Source organism: Neolamprologus multifasciatus, chromosome 11 (genome assembly GCF_963576455.1).
Source record: "Neolamprologus multifasciatus chromosome 11, fNeoMul1.2, whole genome shotgun sequence".
NCBI lineage: Eukaryota > Metazoa > Chordata > Actinopteri > Cichliformes > Cichlidae > Neolamprologus > Neolamprologus multifasciatus.
The window spans coordinates 17,659,885-17,679,601 of record NC_140449.1 but is presented as its reverse complement, the minus strand read 5'-3'; the positions used below and the strand labels follow the sequence as shown (position 1 = coordinate 17,679,601).

General features: G+C 39.1%; 3 protein-coding genes across 11 annotated transcripts in view; 2 read left to right on the top strand and 1 right to left on the bottom strand.

Annotated features, from left to right (window-relative positions):
- The window catches only part of fhod3b (formin homology 2 domain containing 3b), a 91,617-nt gene extending 86,766 nt beyond the window's left edge, over positions 1–4,851 (top strand). For all 3 annotated transcript variants that reach the window (XM_085176917.1, XM_085176918.1, XM_085176919.1), the window contains 3 exons: positions 461–647; positions 1,663–1,824; positions 1,995–4,851. In XM_085176917.1, coding sequence (XP_085033043.1) covers positions 461–647; positions 1,663–1,824; positions 1,995–2,077 — 432 coding nt within the window. In that variant the 3' untranslated portion in view covers positions 2,078–4,851. The remainder of the gene's footprint in view (positions 1–460; positions 648–1,662; positions 1,825–1,994) is intronic.
- Positions 4,558–13,316, bottom strand: LOC146508127 (retinoic acid receptor RXR-beta-A-like). 5 transcript variants are annotated; one of them, XM_085176924.1, is made up of 12 exons: positions 13,164–13,316; positions 11,852–12,045; positions 10,773–10,926; positions 10,377–10,556; positions 10,008–10,061; positions 7,839–7,999; positions 7,582–7,711; positions 6,769–6,895; positions 6,613–6,654; positions 6,431–6,522; positions 6,237–6,342; positions 4,558–6,142 (listed from the first exon to the last, which is right to left on the bottom strand). In XM_085176924.1, exons 2-12 carry the CDS (start codon positions 11,990–11,992, stop codon positions 5,995–5,997), a joined length of 1,335 nt encoding a protein of 444 aa, XP_085033050.1. In that variant the 5' UTR covers positions 11,993–12,045; positions 13,164–13,316; the 3' UTR covers positions 4,558–5,994. The 5 variants fall into 5 exon arrangements, with proteins under 5 accessions (XP_085033050.1, XP_085033051.1, XP_085033052.1 ...); XM_085176925.1 differs by having other exon boundaries at positions 13,173–13,306; XM_085176926.1 differs by lacking the exon at positions 13,164–13,316 and adding an exon at positions 12,960–13,098.
- A 98-nt stretch (positions 13,317–13,414) lies between these two features.
- Positions 13,415–19,291, top strand: LOC146508126 (C-type mannose receptor 2-like). 3 transcript variants are annotated; one of them, XM_085176922.1, is made up of 5 exons: positions 13,415–14,428; positions 14,535–14,894; positions 14,978–15,313; positions 15,530–17,596; positions 17,683–19,291. In XM_085176922.1, exons 1-5 carry the CDS (start codon positions 14,362–14,364, stop codon positions 18,039–18,041), a joined length of 3,189 nt encoding a protein of 1,062 aa, XP_085033048.1. In that variant the 5' UTR covers positions 13,415–14,361; the 3' UTR covers positions 18,042–19,291. The 3 variants fall into 3 exon arrangements, with proteins under 3 accessions (XP_085033048.1, XP_085033047.1, XP_085033049.1); XM_085176921.1 differs by having other exon boundaries at positions 17,680–19,291; XM_085176923.1 differs by lacking the exon at positions 15,530–17,596 and having other exon boundaries at positions 17,680–19,291.
- The last annotated feature ends 426 nt before the right edge of the window (positions 19,292–19,717 follow it).

The window sequence follows — 19,717 nt, the reverse complement described above, 5'->3', positions numbered from 1 at the left end:
AACCCTGTTTTTTTAGACACGCTGTGTAACTTTGGAAAACACCAAGTGTTGTAAATCAGGATTAACAAAAACAGAGTCGATTGTGACACTGACAGGCTGTGTGTGTAAGAGAGACCGAGCGTGAATGAGGAAACTCGATGGACAGAAAGAAGTGTCTGCATGATATGTTCTGTTGATTGAATCTAACTTGAACAACTCACAGGTGAAATATAATGAAATTCTTGAACCCGGCATGTCAGCATTGTTTCAAGAACCAGTCTTGAGGGAGAAAAAAGATTGTATCTCAGAGTTGTGGGTGGAGTGTTTGAAATGCCTAACCGCTCCTGTTTTAGGTTAGAAAGCACTGTCACCTGTAAAGGTATACCTGTGTGACGACTTTCATATGTAAAAGGTCTCAGAGCATGGAGTTGAGTCACATTATACCGCTAACACAATCTCATGTGCCCGTCTGTTGCTGTAGAGTGGTAAATTTGGTGGAGCCCCTTCAGACAAACCGGAGAGTCAGCCTCAGAGTGTCCAGAGTGCCGAAGATGCAGCAGAACACGAGAACATGAAGGCCGTCCTAAAAAGTAGCCTGCAGGGTGGAGAGAGTGGAACATCCACAGTGCCGGGCCTTCGAACACGCACCAGAGCCAGTAGCACCAGAGGTTCTTCTTATGCTTTTACACTTTTAAATATTTCCTTATTTTTACCACTGCCATCCAGAAAACTAGATTTGCATTATTCAAGTCAAACACAGTAACAGTTGTTTCATCTTTATTGAAGGAATTCTACCTAAAACCTTAGGTAGAAGTTTAATTAGGACTATTTAGCAATGTAGCAGCAAATCTCTTCAATCTCTATGTTTATACACCACTTTGGTGCCTCTGCTCACCCCCAACCAGCCAAGGCAGATGGCTTATTATTATTTTTCAGTTCATTTTTAATCAGTCATTTCAAGGCAGTAAGCAACAATTCAGTTATCGGGGGGAGAAGTTATAGTAGAGAATGGTCATCCATGAATTTTTAGTTAAGTTTTAGATTTTACAAATAAATGTTATTTACATAAGACCAATTCACAATAGTGAAGGGGCTTTATATTACATGGCACAGACTACAAAATTAAGGAGAGGTATACAAATTATTTGGTGATCCTCAGTGACAAAGCGTATAGAGGACGAAGACTTTTTTTAAACACAAATAAACTGGTAAAACCAGGCTGAGGGAGGGTTGTGGGAGGAAAGTGAGCGTGACATAAAAGAGGAGCAGAACATCTTCCTGTTTTACGTTTACTTCAGCTGATCCAAAATGCCAGCTGAAGGCTTTTCAAGGGCCTATTATGACATCCTGTTTACAAGATGTTGCTAAATGTTGTAGCAACATTTGCTGAAAGTAAGCATGCAAACTAAAAGTACTATCAAAAACGATTTGCATTAGTACTACAGGCCAAGGTAATGCTACTGAGTTCAAATATCTGCTCAGACATGCTATTTCTGAGATTTACAGAGCCACATGCCTCAAGTTTAGTTAATTGAATTCAGAAATAACTACAATTACAGGTTATCAAGTCTGTCGTTAAGCCTGCTTGTAGTTTAACTAAATGACTTTAAAGAATATTATGAGATGCTATTACCTTGGTACCATCAGACGTTTCGCTTACCCATTTTGACTGTGTTGTTTTAGGTCGTGTTGCCCCATGGTGCTCTGCCAACGACGACCCAGTAAACTGCACAGATGACACAGCAGACGAGATCATGGAGAGGATTGTCAGGTCAGCCACTCAGGGGCCCAGCCAGCGGACGCAGCCGCGAGAGAGGAGACGATCCCGAGCCAATCGAAAATCATGTGAGTGGTGTCAAATATTGGGCGAGCTACCTCATTTCTTATCATACACAGAGCCGAAAGCTCCAATCAGCTCCATATGTAAACTAATATAATGCAAAAAAACAAAACACTTTTTCCATGATAGGCGATTATGTTTCCACTCTTTCTGAATTTTCCTCTTGTGTGCACAGTGAGGAGGACACTGAGGAACGGTTTGACAACAGAGGAGGCAAACGCTCTTGGCTTGTCTAATGGTTCGGAGATGCAAGTGTGAGCTGGACCCCCACGGGACACCACGCTATCTGGAAGCCCTTTCACTGCCCCAAACCCCCCATAAGGACATAAAGACCCAACCCGTCAGCCTACTCTGCTCCGGTTTGGCACTAAAATCCCCCTCCCCAACCCCAGCTTTGATGAGTTGATCTCATCTTTGTATGTCTGGACTTGACCAAGTGCTTCCTAACGAAAGAGAAGGGTGAACAGGATTTTATTCCTGAACGGATGGGCAGAGGGAGCAGAAACGGCGTGCTGCATTAAAACCACTAAGCTTTGCCCTTGCCGGTTAAACACAGTTTACACATGATTTGCTTTCATAAGGCTTCATCACAGTTACGCTTTGAATGTGATATTGCATACAAACACCTGCAGAAATGTTTGGTTTTTTTAAGGCCGAGGGAGTCAAAACAGTTGGCAGTTTAATCCCCGTGGCCTTCAGTGAATTGAGAGGGCTAGAAAATCAGTTCAAATAAATGTGTTTGGGTTTAGTTTCAGCCCAGGAGCTTTCGTGACAAAAAAAGACATTTCATCTATTGAATAGATGGCCTTGTGCAGAGGGTTATTTTGTTATATACTACTGTGGTAGTTTTGTGTTTCGTTTTGCTCAAGAAGGTGCTCAAATAAGGAACAATTGCACTGGATGTAAAAGTTGGGTCTCAAAGGAAAGTGAGATCCTCGACACTGATTAACCATTCAGACATCTGAATCTGAGAACATACTCAGCAGTTAACCAGCAATTCAGCAGTAGCACAGTTTTTAAATATTTAATCAAAGTCAACATATCCAAGGCAAGCGTGCATTAGTTTACTAGATAAGAAGGAATTTATCAGAGAAACGGCGCAGATATTTTTTAAAGTTGATATGAAGAGAGAGAGAAAGGCGATTGCCAACAGCTCCGTTACAGGTTTGACTGGCGATCCCACTAGTTTCAGACTAATGCTAATGATGCAAACATTTATAGTTTGAACTGAAGTCGCATCGTCACCGTCGTAATCTATTCTCACCGATGAACAGCTGGAAACACTTGGAGTGAGGTGAAGTACAAGTGAGCAATCTTCACAGAGTTTTTTATTTCGTTTTATTTTGTAGAGACTATGAGCTGCACATTTCAGAGTGCCTTTCAGAGACAGCTATTTATTAAGATGTTTTCAGGGACATATAATAACGAAAATGTTGCTACAGATGTGTGGTCTGTGGGGCAGGGAGGGAGCAGAGGTTAATATTGCAGTGTAGATCGTTCTTGAGCTGTGATTTATTTTTAACCAGTGTTTTTAAACTTGTCATGGCAGAATTACTTTTTTTGGTTCCATGCTATGTCTTGGATCAAGTAGTTTATGAAGATAGCTTTAACATATTTATGACAACTTAAGGATTGGCTATGCACATTAGCTGTTATCCTGTTGCCTTATTGTAAGATTCACTTAGGTTCACTCCATTCATAGTGTAGGTAAAATTATAGAGAGAGAGAGATCAGGCCATTTTTGCCATTTTCAGGGCATGTGGGGTGTATTTTTTTAATTCTCAATGAATGCAAAACATCAGGGGGCACATTTATAATTATTAGTTAGGAAGCACATAAAATGTTTTAATTTATAGACTTTTTAAAACATCAAAATCTGTACTGAACTGAATATTTTAGAGGTCCACGTGCTGTTAATCAATTTGGAATGGCCTTGACTGAATTCATAATATGATCTCTATTCACTTTTAATTTTCACTGTGATGGAAACATAGCCATTGAGAAGATAAATCTGCATAAAAAAAATCAAATGAGCACTCCAATTTTATTTTGTTTTGAATTGACTGGAACCTTTTCAGCACCTTAGACTCGATGTGTAGCATGCCACTTAGTAAAACTGAAGTTACAGGAGGAGCTGGGAGCTCAGTGCGTTTCCCGGGTTGTACTGACTTTTCAAGAGCAAAAACATGTTTGAAGCAATACAGGGGAATGTTGTAAACAGATGTACATGTCATGACTGTCTTTTTTTTTTTTTTGCTCCATGTGTAGAATAGTGTATTATAGACTAAAAGCAGTGTTATTCAAAATATAATTTAAGAAAACCAAGCCATGCATGGTTTTAAAAGAAAGTGACACTTCTGCTTAATCCAGGAGGTGGTTTCACTTTGGTTCTCAGAGCTGTAGGATTTTCACTTCAGACTGTAACATGAACACCCAGCGATCGGCTTTACCAGTTACTCCAGTAGAATCCAGATGGAAGCCTTTGATTTCATTGCACTTATATTTTTATCATTAGCCCATCACACACTGCTGCCTGTGCCATAACATCACTGTGGAACTTGGACTAAAGTGCTTTACTACCAAGGCTTCAATTGCATCTATACCCACAGCAAAAACTATGTAACAACTACAATAAAAAGGCAAAATGCATTTTTTTTTGTCATCCCAACTTCTTTCTGCCACCTTTTCTTCTATGAATACAAAAATAAATAAGTCACGTTTAGACCAGACAAAGCATGTGAAAGAAAAACTTAAGCCTGTTTATTTTTAGTCCACACAACCCATGTTTCAAGTCACTTTTATGTTCAAGAGCATACAGATGTCAGTGACACATTTACCATTACAGCTGGTGTTTACATACGGCCAACTCATCTGGACTTAAAATTCATGTCTGTTCACAGGTGGTATGGAGCTAAATGCGATTATTGTTTGCTTGCAATATAATGCAGAGACATCACGATGATGAAGACAGCTATCTAAAAAAAGGATAGGTAGGAAAAACAAGCATTCAAAAAAGAAGAAAAATAAAAGAAGCCGAAACTGTCTCAGCAAATCCAGTGCAACCCAAGACACGTTCTGCTTTATACTAGCTGAAAACAGAAAAAAGGGTAAATAAGAATTATAGAATTTGTATTTCCTGATCATAGTTCAAATTTAGCAATATACACTGTCCCTGAACAATTACTTTTGCACAGTACCTTAGATTTGTGAAGATAAATTACAAAATGGAGTCTTCCCTTTCCACAGGACATAATTTTCTTTGTAAAACCCCTGAAAAACTGACAGGCTTACCTAGTTTAACATTTTGTATTGCTACATTTTAAACAAAGATTGACAAAAGAATTTTTAGCTTTGCATATATTCATAGGTTTGTGGTTTGGTGTGCATCTGCGCCAATAATCATCTCTGAAATAGCACCAAAAGACAAACACTTGACCATTCAGAGGTCAGGCATTTGTTAAATGTATGGTTTAGAAACAGCACGTTGCAAATGTGCAGAAAAGTCTAATCATTAACCCCAACATAATTATTCTTTTAAATGGCAAAGTAAACAACACTCTGCATATATATGTATATGAGACACATAAAGCTGACCCTGATGAGCAGTACGAGTCTGGCCTGACAGTTTCAACTGCTCACTTGTCTTCTGTCTCAGGGTCACTGCTGGATTTTATCATGTGCAATGGATACAAGTAAACTTGAAGCTGTCGTTTGGTACAATAATGCACTTTTAGATCTGAGTTGAGTGTAAATTTATAAAAAGGGTGCGTCGTTAACGCGTTAAGAAAAGAATCTGGTTGCCGTCCTCTCATGTATCCCATCATTTGGAGAAACAACAATCTTAAAATCTGAGGTGTCTAAAAAGTTTATACAAAAATGTATATCCAAATTATAGTTTATCCTGTGAGGGAAATATGTAAATGTTTATATTTTCAAAAGATACTTGTGTTTACCCATAGTTACACATGAAGTTAATTAAACATATAGCACCAGCTTGTAGATCATGCCAAGCCTTGGGTTTGGTCTAAAGCGCAAATCTGTGCTGCACTAAAAAGAAGTGTAACGCAGACAGCAGTGAGACAAATCGACAAATCTTCAAAGAACTTAAAGTGCCACTCCAGTCCCACGCCCGCTGCCCAGGCTTCAGCTATCTAACCACAGTACACGCTTCTTATCTAAGACAACTGATGGGGAGCTTCAAGCATTTCCATTAGGAAAGTGTCAATAGGTGTGTCACCGATCAGCTTGAAGAAGAAAAGATGCTCCAAGCACTTCAAGCCAATAGATCGCAGTGCTGGCAGTCGAAGGAGGAGCTTAGCAAACCTGCAGGGAACAGAGAGGATATCATCTCACTTAACAAGATCAAAATGTACGAGACAGGAATACAACCAAGACTGTTACAGCAGAGGACCATTACCTTCCTTGCTGCTCTGGATATTTCTGTTTGCAGTAAGCTTCCAATGATGCATAGACCTTTTCTCTGAGGAGCTCCACCTCACCGGTGTTGGAGAGCCCTTTAGCATCTACATGAAGAATGCAGAAAATTAAAAAAGCCCAAAACATTTTTTGAAGAAATAGTTAAATGTTTCTAATTTCTTCCATGTTAAGTACCTGGGTTAAACAGGACAATGGCTCGAAGGCAGCCCAGCTCTATTTTATCCATTTGCATATCTCTCATCTTATTGACGAGCTCAGTGAGAACTCTGAAAAAAAAATGCAAGGTTTCAAAGCATTAAACAAAAACACTGAGCCTACACTGTGTAAGACACTCGGAACAACAAGAGGAAATGTACCTATCAAATATGGCGCCAACCTCTGCGCTCTGCACACTTTCTCTGTATCAAAAACAAAAGTCAAATTAGACAATACATTTTTATAACACAAATCATTGCAGTCAAGTGCAGCTTATATGTTTGTATCCTGGCAATTCTTTACTTCCATCAATGTACCTGTCAAAAATGGCTCCAACTCCCGCACTGTGTGCGTTATCGCGCTGTAGCTCAGAGGCAAGAAGAACTCCATCCTTCAAAGGAATGGAACGATGGGAGAACGAGGCGATCAGAAGCTCATTCCACCCTGAGAAATTAAGTCCATTTACACACAGATATGTAAAAAGCAATAAGATTTTAATTCATCATGACATTTAAAACAAAGACTCATGTGTCTCAGAGTCCTTTCTCCCTTAAGTTGAAGGCAATAATACAAAGACAGTTTAGTGCAACTGCATACACCATCCCCGCTGCTGTGAGATTTATGTCCTCAGGGTTCTGAACCACTGTGGCATGGGAAAAAAAAGTTGTTATTGCCACTTTCCTTTCTGGGCAAAAAAACCCAAAAACCCTTCTGGGGCATCACCAGACACATAACAACCGGAGTTAGGAACAGTCACTACTTCAAAAATATTTTCTATTTGCAGAAATGTGGTCATTAACTCACAGCCTTTTAAGTTTCCTCTACACTTTGTTTTACTAGACATTCTCGTACACTAATTCTTAGCACTGCTTAGTTTTATAGGATATGCAATCTATTGCGATTTTGCAATTTTTTGCAAGGTATGCAATTTATAGAGTATTCAAATACACAAATATAATTAAACGGCTCCAAACAACAATAACTTAGATAGCAATGTAACTGTATGTTAAGAATTACAATAACCAGCATAAAAGGACGTCTTTGGCCATTTCAGAAGAATACTGTAAGGTGCCTTTGATAAACTTATAACATCAAAGCTGATCAGATCACTTGTGTGTGCTTGTTCATACCTGCACGCAGAAGGATGACCTGATCATCAAGGGGCAGTTCAGAGAAATGAGGGATTCTCTTTGCCCACTCCACCAGGGCAAACAGCTGTTTGTCTGCAGTCTGACAGATGTTGCTAACAGCATCATGTGGCTGAAACAAAACAAAAAAAGACAATCAATGCTTCCAGAAATTTCTGTAAGCTTTCATCTTAATAAACATAGCTATCATTCTGCTTATAGTGCTGCCATGTAAATGCATTTACGTTCCAACCACTCACTGAGTTTCCTGCAGAGCCTCCGTCTGAGTGAAGCTCAGTCTTTTGCTCCACAGCCGTCTCTGCCTCCAAGATCTTCTCCACAGGCATCTCGTCATTCACTCCAACACTGAATTCCAGCTCGCCTTCCCGCTCTCGGTTCCTCTGTCGTTCCTCTTGTACCGCTGCATCACACAAAACACACAAACAGACCATCAATGATGCTTGTAAGAGTTAATATGCAAAGTGTTCTGACTATGTGCAATCATTTTCTGATGCACTGAGAAAGTCTGCTATACAGACAAAACTTAGTAAGAGCAATATAGATGTATATGACTTTTAATGTAGTGAATTGTTATCAATTTTAACTGAGTGGTAAAATTCAACTGAATTTTACTTTATCTTATTTATGTAGTACTAAATCAAAACAACAGTCGCATCAAGGCTCTTTATACTGTAGGTTAAAGACCCTACAGTTTTACAAAGGAAACCCAAAGAATCAGTCGACCCCCTGTTAGCAAGCCCTTGGTGACACTGGGAAGGAAAAACTCCTTTTTAAAAGGAAGTAATCCTTTGGCACAACCAGCTTCACCCCCACCTGCTGCGACTGGTTGGGGGTGAGCGGAGGCACCAAAGTGCAGGTTGAGGACAAAGATTGGGAGCAGAGGGAGAAAGCAAAGAAGCCACACCGTGGGAGGGAGCCACAGTTTAATAATTACTGCTGCTGGTTGAAACCTCTAAATGCAACAGTGATGTATAAACACACAAAATGAAAAGAAGAAAGATTCAGGGCCTAAATTCCCCAGCAGCCTAAGCCTACTGCAGCATAACTAAGAGAGGGTTCTAGCCCCAGCTATAAACTTGATCAAAAGGGAAAGTTTTAAATCTAATCTTAAAAGAATAGGCATTTGTCTCCCCAGTACAAACTGGGAGCTGGTTTTACAGCCTGATAGCTGAAGCTCTGTCTCCCATTTTACTTTCAGAAACTCCAGGGTGGGGCGGTATATGATGGGAAATGATCATTCAAAACTTTGTATATGAGAAGGATTTTAAATTCAATTCTGGATTCAACAAGAAGGCAATGAAGAAAATCTAATATGAGAGAAATATTTTTAGTCCCAGTTAGCACTCACACTGCTGTGTTTTGGAATTACACGAGGCCTTTCTGGGAGTATTTAGTGTGAGATGAGGATAATGAATAACAATAGCCCAGCCTACATATAATAAATGCATGAACTAGTTTTTCAGCATCAGTCTGAGACATGCTTAATTTTCTTTTAGTCACATTGCAAAAATTAAAGAACGCGGTGCAACATATTTGTTTTTAGTGCATGCTGAAGAATATGACTCACAGTGTTCAAAGCCAAAGTAAAGAATCTGGTTAGACATCATGTTTTAAAGATGACGACAAGTTCACTGGATCTAATTTACAGTGGAAATGAAACACAATTATCTACTGTTGTGTATTAATGTGTACAACCAGATGTTCATTCAAGTTCAAACTATAAATAAATTAGGGTTTTCTGCTCAGAACCTTAGGGTCAAATCAGAACTCAACTCTATATAATATCTGTGTGGATGTTCACCAGTGGAAGCTCAGTACAGAGTGGTTTATGTAGCACAAGAATGAAGCTAAGCATAAACATACAAATACAAGCCTTTGAACCCAAAAACAAAAAGAATGTTTTGGACCAACTTAAAATAATCTTTCTCTATTTAAAGCAGTCAAGCAGCCGTGCAAGTTAATTTGAAGGTTTTCACACATGCTCCTCCTCCTGCCCCTTTTTTTCAGAATTTTCAAAACTGACTATGAATTGTTGTATTGGTATTATATTACTTAAAACTTAAGTCATTTTGAAGCAGTATAAGCAACACAAGCCAGGACTCTTCTTAAAATGCTGACACTGAGGGATAATCTGCCATTATCACTAGGCAATCATACACTGAAAACTGCAGCTATACGAATCCGATCTGTGCCCTTAACAGCAACCAAAATTAGAACTCCTTGGATTACTGTTTATTAGACCACATACGTGCCACATACTACATTTGGCAGTACACCACAGCAGTCATCACTCTCCATCATTCCCAGGTCAAATTCACACACAAATGTCATGAACTTTGCATTTCTAGCAATTTCTAATTCTCCATGTGACATTAAAATACAGTATCCTCAAGAATTCAATGTCATACTCATCCATCCTTCAACTTTTCCATCTTCTGTTATGTCCTTTACAAGTTTGATTGCTAGTGAAAGATGGAGAAAGATTTGAATTGGAGACAGGTTAGTTGCACCAGCCCCAACAAACCTGTCTGTCCTAATGTATGTTATCAATAGTCCACATTTACTTAAACTGTTTTATTTAGGCTTAACTCTGTATAATTAATAACTTCATGAAATTTTCATTCACAGCTAGTTTTTTTTTTTATCGCTAACATACAACATTTTGACTTATCACTGTGGGTACAGTTACATGTAAGACAAGTCAGAACAAAACGCGTTGCTAAACCGTCTGACTGCCAAACAAGCTCTCTATGGCAATATTCTAACACTTTGCATACCTTCCCTCTTCATTCCCATGGCCAGGCACTTCTGGTAGCGGCAGTACTGGCAGCGATTGCGCTGGCGTTTGTCAACCAGGCACTCTTTATTATCCCTGCAGGTGTAGCTCAGGTCTTTTCGCACAGTTCGTTTAAAGAAACCTTTGCAACCCTCACAGCTGTACACTCCATAGTGCTTGCCTGTAACATAATGGGGGGGGAAAAAACTAACGTTACGGCCCAATGAGAAGACTGGAAGGAAGACAACATCAACCTGCATGTATGAGTATGAGAAACTTTTTGCTATCATTCGTAATAAGTAAGATCCACTACATGAAAATGTTATCATGGGTTGAAATATTCGTCGGCTGATGTTTCACTTCTGTCCTTTACCTTGAGCTGATTAAGTTCACTCACCAGAAGAGCGGTCCCCACAGATGACACACAGTCGTTTCTGAGACAACATTATTCCCGGGCTGTGAGCCTGCATGGGCCTCAGGCCAAATGGAGGCTTGATGTCTTCTGAGCTGCTGACTGAGTGCATCCCTGATATAGGCGCTGAAGATGAAATCTGGATACGATTGCAACCAAATAAAACAAGGGAAACAATGTAACAATGTCATTATTTGTATGTAATGGCCAGACAGCATTTTCCATCAATTTGAATAACTGGAGGGTGGGGCTGTCAAAATTAGGCAGAAAAACCCCAAAAACAAAACAAAAACACTGTTTATTCCTTCAAAAATATCTTCAAATATCTAAATTAAATCCACAAGAAGGTAAATTGATACAAGACTCATTATTACTTTCGTGGGTGCATTTAAACTGGGATAATTAGTATGGATATTTAGCTCTGGTCACTGGGAAAAAACGCGTATACCCCAAATGGATGACAAAAGCCTGATGGCTGTTTCTAGATGAAATTGATCGTGTGCTACACTAAAAACCTCCAAATTTTGAGTTCACACTATAACTTTGAGTTTCTCACCATCACCTATTCATGTATATCTACTAATTAAGGTATCTTATGTTGTTCTGATTTTTCCACATAATATGGCATAATTCATGTGAACAGCGAAATACTAAGAGTCACAGCTACTGGATTTAACAACTTTTACTCTGCAATATCCAGCGGTGCATCCTACACAGCTTATGACACTATTTCTTAGTTATTTTTATTTTTACACATAAATACAGAAATATTTTCATAATCAAATGCCCTTTTGTTATTAGCACTAACTGTGACCATTTTTGCTTACAACGCCTTCTGTTAAGAGCCATTATTCAAAAATGCCTCTATAAGTGGAGTAATGTAAATAGTCAGTAAAGTGTTTTTTTTTTTCCCACTGCAATGTACCTTAAGTGGCTGTGTATATTCGGCCCAGTTTAAACAAGCATCGTGGCTCTCAGGCTATAGAGGATGCATGTTTTAAAAATAAGAGTTAAGTGCACTGTGACATCAGTACAATACATACACCCTCATGCATATGAATTACCTGACTGTTGCTGATAGGTCCAAATCCCAGAGAGTGTGGCACCACTGGGGAGTTAAGTGAGGGACTGATGACTGAAAACGGAGATCCTAAGATGCTGGTGGGGCTGTTGGAGGCTGAGCTGTTAGGTTGCTGTGAGGACATGGCTTGTAAGCTGCCCGCTGAAAAGAAAAACGTCCCGTTCGAAGGATATCAATCTGAAAGTGATAAAAAAAAAAAGGGATATAATAAGCTATGCAAACCTTTCTGATCTATCTTGATTAAAAGATAACAGAGACTGACTTTGGCGATTATTATTTTGAGCTAAAGTTGCCAAACATGATTTGGTTGCAACTTCTCAAAAAAAAAAAAAGAAAGAAAAAGGAAAAAACGAGGGGGGGTATTTTGTTAATCATTACAAATTTGGTGTCTTTCAGTTCTCAAATGTTGAGAGTTTGCCAAGATTATATCATTATTTCTCCCATTTCAGAAATAAATTAGTGGCAGTCTTATAGCTGCGATTGCATTAAGTGGCAGAGAAACCAATTTTCCATAAGTGAGTTAGCTGGCCACGTACAAATCTATAACCATAAATCACTGAACATAAAAAGGTCCGTTTATTTAGCTAAGTTTAACTCAAAAATCTTCACCCCCCCCCCCCCAAAAAACAAACAAACAAACAAAACAAAACAAAAACAAAAACAAACAAATCACCCCTCCTCAAAAAACTGGACAAATAAAAGGGAAAGAATTCTCGTGGCAGGTAATGTTTGTACGTACAAATATTTGCTTACATTAATCAGTGTGCGTTAGCATTTCATGTTTGCCAAAATGTTGCTAAAGGTACGCAGTAGCGCTACCGCCGAGTCACTATTAAGTACATACTAGACCTTACTAGAACAAAAAGCAAATTCGTTGTCCGTATTCTGCAAAGACTACAACGCCTAACTAATTACGACAAATAGACAATGTCGGAGTTTGCCTTTATCGATAGCTCGTTAGCTGCAACTCTTCGGCTTCAAAGATCCATGCTATACAACAACATTAGCAAACATTAGCTTTGGTTTTCACACGTCTAAGTGATACTACCTTCTGTAGTTTTTTTTGTAAAACTGGGATATAGCAAACAGACCTTGTTTCGCATCTAAAAATGTTGCATAATAATCGACAATCCGCAAATGAATCCGCTCGACATGCATTTGCTAAGATTAGCTTGTTAGCTTAATTTACGGCTAATATAGCCAACATTAGCTCGATGCTAGATTCAGGGGTAATACCCGAAGGAAGCGACTGTTCACAACTACCTCATGGTTGTTGGAAGGTTGGAATTACATACCAGACACACCTTCGAAGCATTGTTGAGAATCACTTCTAGATAAAGGCCGAGTCTCAGACACAGTTTGCTTCGGTCAGAAGCTGTTGTTGTTTACAGGCCATGATGGCTCAGTGCCACAATCGACTTGAGCCAAAATGTCCCACGGGACCACCCATAACAGCACCGTCATATGACACCCCTGCTGCAGAGGTTCAGCTTGATTTAGTATTTAATCACAGTTAATTTGGTTGGCGGTTATCGCGTCATAATTGTATGCAGTATTTGAGTTTAAATAATATCTATCTTCTCAATATATACTGTTATCAAATTCAGCACACTACGCTCCAAAAATACACAACATCAAAGGGTATATAAACGAGCCATCCGTGATGCATTCAAGAAACACTGAACATTTCATACCTGCACAAATACAAGCGAGTGATTGTTTTGGGTATGATAGGGGGAGTGGTAAACAAAAATGTAAGTAAACAGTAGTAAATTCAGCCAGAAACTGTGTGTGGTTTTTGCGTAGCCCAATTGTGGCATGCTATTATTTAAGAATCTGAGCAAGCTGTTTTAAACAGCCACACCTACAAAAAGAGTTGGAATGTTTTCCCTTTGACAGAAGGAAGGGGTATATACAGTATTGCACAACTTGTTCTTGCACCAGTGATTTATTTGTGCAGTAATATTTTCCACTATTCAAAATATTGAACACAGTGTTCTGTTCCTCTAAAGACCATTTTTGTCCAACGTTTTTTCTCCTGGACTGGAGAATGACTTGCACTTTTGTTCTCGTGAATTAGTTGCACTGCCTCCTAAACCCTCATAAGCTGAGGTTCAGTTTTTTTGTACCATTTGCAGGACATTTTACAAGCAAAACACATTTGTTTTATTTCAGTTAGAACAACTAGACATTGACACCTGCATTCTAGACCTACCTGGTGAATATTCTCATATAAATTCATCTCAACAAACAAGAAAACTCATATGGCCTACAGTATGCAGGCAATCAAAATAAACTTGAAAAACTGCTTTGCTTTTTGTTATTTTGTGAGAAGGTGGCTGTTAACAAGCCAGGTGGCATTCCTCCTGCAAACACTGTGCTGCCTGAAACTGCTTACACATTATAGGAGCAGCAGCTGATCAGAACAGACAATATGGTGAGCAGTATTATACGTGTAACATCTTTTGGCTTGTTGCTTTGCAGTTTGTCATTATGACTGAAAACAATAGACTAACCACAATGAAAAGGACCTCTGCTGCTTATTTGACTTTTTTGTCAGGTTAGTATGATACATTTGTATTTACAATTTATATAAATTTAGTTATATAAAGTTTGATTAAACATAACATGATAAAAAAGAAATATTTTTTTCTGTACTTCCACAGTTTTTTGCTTTTTCACACTGGGATCTTCAGACTTTCACCTTATTACTGTCACTGAGAACTACACACAAGCCAAGAGTTATTGCAGAGATATGTACACTGATTTAGCAACAATTTACAACTTAGAAGATATGAATAATCTGGTTTCTTTAGCTTCAAATATAACTGAAAACACTTGGATAGGACTGGAGATCGGAGCTGTGTGGATGTGGCATTGGTCTTTGCCTGGTCAAGTAACAGATTTTTTTAAGTGGAAATTAGGAGAAGTAATAACAAATAATCAAGAAGAATGTGCAGCAATGGATCAATTTGGTGGGTGGTTTGTCAGTGCCTGTGGAGTTCTAAGAAAGTTTGTTTGTCAAGGTAAGTAAAATTACAATAATTTATTTCAGAGATCAATAATAACAATAATAATAATAATAATAATACATTTAATTACATTACAGGGACACATACTGGTGATTTCATTTTTGTTAATGAGTCCAAATCGTGGTGGGATGCTCGGAGTCATTGCAAGGGCTTGCCATCTGATCTAGTTAGCATACACTCTGAAGCAGAGAATATGGCAGTGCTCAACGTGTCTGCATCCCAAACTGTCTGGATTGGGCTGTTCAAAGACCCCTGGAAATGGTCGGATGGAAGTAACTCATCTTTTCGTTTCTGGAGAGCTTCTCAGCCCAGCTATCTTCCAAATCAGGATTGTGTTGCTGCAGTATTTCAAGATAATGGGAAGTGGAATGAGCAAAGCTGCAGTAACCAACTCAATTTTGTTTGCCGTGGGGGTAAGTTTGTGTTATTTATTTATAAATTGTATGTATTTACTATGTCAGCAAAGTTATATTATAACTTTTTGTTTTCTATTACACAAGACACAACAATCTATATCTGTCCACTCATTACTCACTTTTACATCAAGGAAATCATTTTCAACACTGCCATTCACAATAGACAGTGGCCTGTAATTGAGAAAAATGTACTTCAAATTAATTTGATTGCAGCTGCTGCTACCAAACAGTCAAGCACCATTACCACAACAGAAGGAACAGCTGCAGGTGGAGTGAGAACACCAAATACCACAGAGTTTATGTCACCTACATCAAGTACTCATCTCCAAAGTACAACTACAGAAATGTCATCTTTGACACAGCCACCTCCTGCAACTACTGTGAATTTAACTACAGGTGGTGACTCTATATTAACAACCCCGGGAGGAATTTCAGCCCAGATCTCAACAACACAGGCAGGGATTTCAACCCCAAACACTACAATACAAAATGAGACTTCAGGCCAGAACACTACAGCATACATAGAGACTTCAACCCCAAACACTACAGCATACATAGAGACTTCAACCCCAAACACTACAGCATACATAGAGACTTCAACCCCAAATACTACAGCATACATAGGGACTTCGGTCCAAAACACTACTGAACACATAGGGACTTCAGGCCAGAACACTACTGCATACATAGGGACTTCAACCCCAAACACTACAGCATACATAGAGACTTCAACCCCAAACACTACAGCATACATAGAGACTTCAGCCCCAAACACTACAGCATACATAGAGACTTCAACCCCAAATACTACAGCATACATAGGGACTTCAGCCCCAAACACTACAGCATACATAGAGACTTCAACCCCAAACACTACTGCACACATAGGGACTTCGCTCCAGAATACTACAGCATACATAGGGACTTCGGTCCAAAACACTACTGAACACATAGGGACTTCAGGCCAGAACACTACAGCATACATAGAGACTTCAACCCCAAACACTACTGCACACATAGGGACTTCAGCCCAGAACCCTACAGCATACATAGAGACTTCAACCCCAAACACTACAGCATACATAGAGACTTCAACCCCAAACACTACAGCATACATAGAGACTTCAACCCCAAATACTACAGCATACATAGGGACTTCAGCCCCAAACACTACAGCATACATAGAGACTTCAACCCCAAACACTACAGCATACATAGAGACTTCAACCCCAAACACTACAGCATACATAGAGACTTCAACCCCAAATACTACAGCATACATAGGGACTTCAGCCCCAAACACTACAGCATACATAGAGACTTCAACCCCAAACACTACAGCATACATAGAGACTTCAACCCCAAACACTACAGCATACATAGAGACTTCAGCCCCAAACACTACAGCATACATAGAGACTTCAGCCCCAAACACTACAGCATACATAGGGACTTCAGCCCCAAACACTACAGCATACATAGAGACTTCAGCCCCAAACACTACAGCATACATAGAGACTTCAGCCCCAAACACTACAGCATACATAGAGACTTCAACCCCAAACACTACAGCATACATAGAGACTTCAACCCCAAACACTACAGCATACATAGAGACTTCAGCCCCAAACACTACAGCATACATAGAGACTTCAGCCCCAAACACTACAGCATACATAGGGACTTCAGCCCCAAACACTACAGCATACATAGAGACTTCAGCCCCAAACACTACAGCATACATAGAGACTTCAACCCCAAACACTACAGCATACATAGAGACTTCAACCCCAAATACTACAGCATACATAGAGACTTCAACCCCAAACACTACAGCATACATAGGGACTTCAGCCCAGAACACTACAGCATACATAGAGACTTCAACCCCAAACACTACAGCATACATAGGGACTTCATTCCAGAACACTACAGCATACATAGAGACTTCAACCACAAACACTACAGCATACATAGAGACTTCAACCACAAACACTACAGCATACATAGAGACTTCAACCACAAACACTACAGCATACATAGAGACTTCAACCACAAACACTACAGCATACATAGAGACTTCAGCCCCAAACACTACAGCATACACAGGGACTTCGGTCCAAAACACTACTGAACACATAAGGACTGTAGGCCAGAACACTACAGCATACATAGAGACTTCAACCCTGAACACTACAGCATACATAGGGACTTCAGCCCAGAACACCACACATTCCTCAACCGTAACGGCCAGTGTAATCAGTCAAAATTTGCACCAAGGTATGTTTAAAATATCACATCTTTGATTTTGTTTTGCATTACAAATTATGCAATTAAGTAATTCTCTTCACGTTTTCTTCCAGAAGGAAACATGGTATTAATTCAAGAAAACATGACATGGATTGAAGCTCTGAGTTACTGCAGGAAACATTATTTTGATCTTGCTGACATTGAGACCAAAAACATACAGGACCAGGTTGCTCAAAAGGCAAAGAATGCAACATCATCCTATGTGTGGCTGGGTCTACGCTACACTGTTCAATTTAATTTTTGGTTCTGGATTAGGTCAATGTCTAGCTGTTACCAGAACTGGTTACCAGGAGAAGGACCTCAAAGGGATTATGGCAGTGCTGTTAGTGGTGCCATGGAGGCCACTGGGGGGCAGCAGTGGGTAGGTTTGCCAGAGACAGAAAAACTGAATTTTATCTGCAGCACATGTGCTTGATGAATGAGGGCCAGTGCCCCTTAATGTAATGAAAATGTTAACATTTTCATTGTGCTGTATGAAAAAAATTAACACATTTTCCTATACTGACATGTGCACCCCTTGGTTTAAAATTCATGCTGTGTTCAGTTACACCATCAATCCAGTGAACCTTGGGGGCTGTGATCCTGATTGTTTTAATGCTAAGTTATGACATCATATCTCTGTTGAAATACAGCTGCCTCCTCTGTTGTTAATATTGAATTTAATTAGATATGAAAACGTTTTTTAATCTTTGCATTTAATTAATATGACATGTAAATTTTCTACATGTGTCATTTACAAGAGCAGGCATCGTTTAATCCCTCACCCTCACCCAGCCGGCCGAACAAGAGGAAAAAAAAGTAAATGGTAAATGGCCTGTATTTGTATAGCGACCCCAAAGCGCTTTACACATCCAGTCATCCACCCATTCACACACTGGTGATGGCAAGCTACATTGTAGCCACAGCCATCCTGGGGCGCACTGACAGAGGCGAGGCTGCCGGACACTGGTGCCACCGGGCCCTCTGACCGCCACCAGTAGGCAACGGGTGAAGTGTCTTGCCCAAGGACACAATGACCGAGACTGTCCAAGCCGGGGCTTGAACCAGCAACCTTCCGATTACAAGGCTTGAGCCACGATCGCCCACTCGCCCAAAAGAAAAAATGTTTCTGTTTTGTAGGCGTGCACATTCACATTTATGGGCAGCAGGAAAAATGTGGGAAAATTGATCATCTATGTGCCTTTCAACTTGGGGTTACTATTTGCATGTTGACCCCCTTGGCTGGGGCCTCGAGTTTGTCAGCCCAGTATGGCCCTGATCCATACTGCCTGCTGCACTCACTGACCTGACATTCGGTGGTTACTCAGAAGATCTGCAATACAGACGTTCACACTCCTTCCTTTACCCTTGAGGTACACAGAGAATTGATAAACCATGGAAGCAGGACGTGATGAAGCCATATTTAATATGATAAACTGTATATAAATTTTATCTATTGCAGAATTGCATATGTCAAAGAAGTTGATACAAAATAGTATGTTTTGTATGTTTATCTGTTTTTATATACATAACAAAATGTCTTATTTTTTTAAGTAAATAAATAATCCCTCCAAATACCTGTGTTATTCTTTATCAATTTATAAATGATTGTATCTCCTTATATAGCTCCTTGATATCACAAATGAAACCATACAACACAGGAAATATCTTGTGCTTGATACTATAATTTATTATATATGTATATATATATATATATATATATATATATATATATATATATATATATATATATATGTATATATGTAAAATATGTAAAATTATAATCTGTTGTTGTTGACTGAAATAAAAAAAAAATTCAATTTCAATATCTGCTGTCAATTAAAAAACATTAAAAATCAAATAGTGATATTAGGCATGTACCACGATGAGCAGCTAATCTACTAAATTATAGAAAACATGCATTCATTTGCAAATATTACATTTTCTAATACCTTTCTAGAAATGTTAGCACTGGTTTATGTTTTATTGGTATCTAAGAACATTTGCAGTGTAGATTTCAATAACTCCATAAAGTCAGTAAATAGCAGCTTGAAATTCACTGCTAAATCTTTTTTAACTGCTTTTGCATCCAAGATGAAAATCATGTCACTT

What these genes read in the sequence shown, in the direction of transcription:
- LOC146508126 (XM_085176921.1), top strand. Translation starts at nt 14,362, where the DNA reads ATGACTGAAAACAATAGACTAACCACAATGAAAAGGACCTCTGCTGCT. An exon ending in AAGAAAGTTTGTTTGTCAAG is followed by an intron (nt 14,895 to 14,977) that starts GTAAGTAAAATT and finishes ATTACATTACAG; the next exon opens with GGACACATACTGGTGATTTC. An exon ending in CAGTCAAAATTTGCACCAAG is followed by an intron (nt 17,597 to 17,679) that starts GTATGTTTAAAA and finishes GTTTTCTTCCAG; the next exon opens with AAGGAAACATGGTATTAATT.
- LOC146508127 (XM_085176924.1), bottom strand. Translation starts at nt 11,992, where the DNA reads ATGTCCTCACAGCAACCTAACAGCTCAGCCTCCAACAGCCCCACCAGC. An exon ending in GAGGCTCTGCAGGAAACTCA is followed by an intron (nt 7,712 to 7,838) that starts GTGAGTGGTTGG and finishes GTTTTGTTTCAG; the next exon opens with CCACATGATGCTGTTAGCAA. An exon ending in GTTGGAGCCATTTTTGACAG is followed by an intron (nt 6,655 to 6,768) that starts GTACATTGATGG and finishes TTTTTGATACAG; the next exon opens with AGAAAGTGTGCAGAGCGCAG.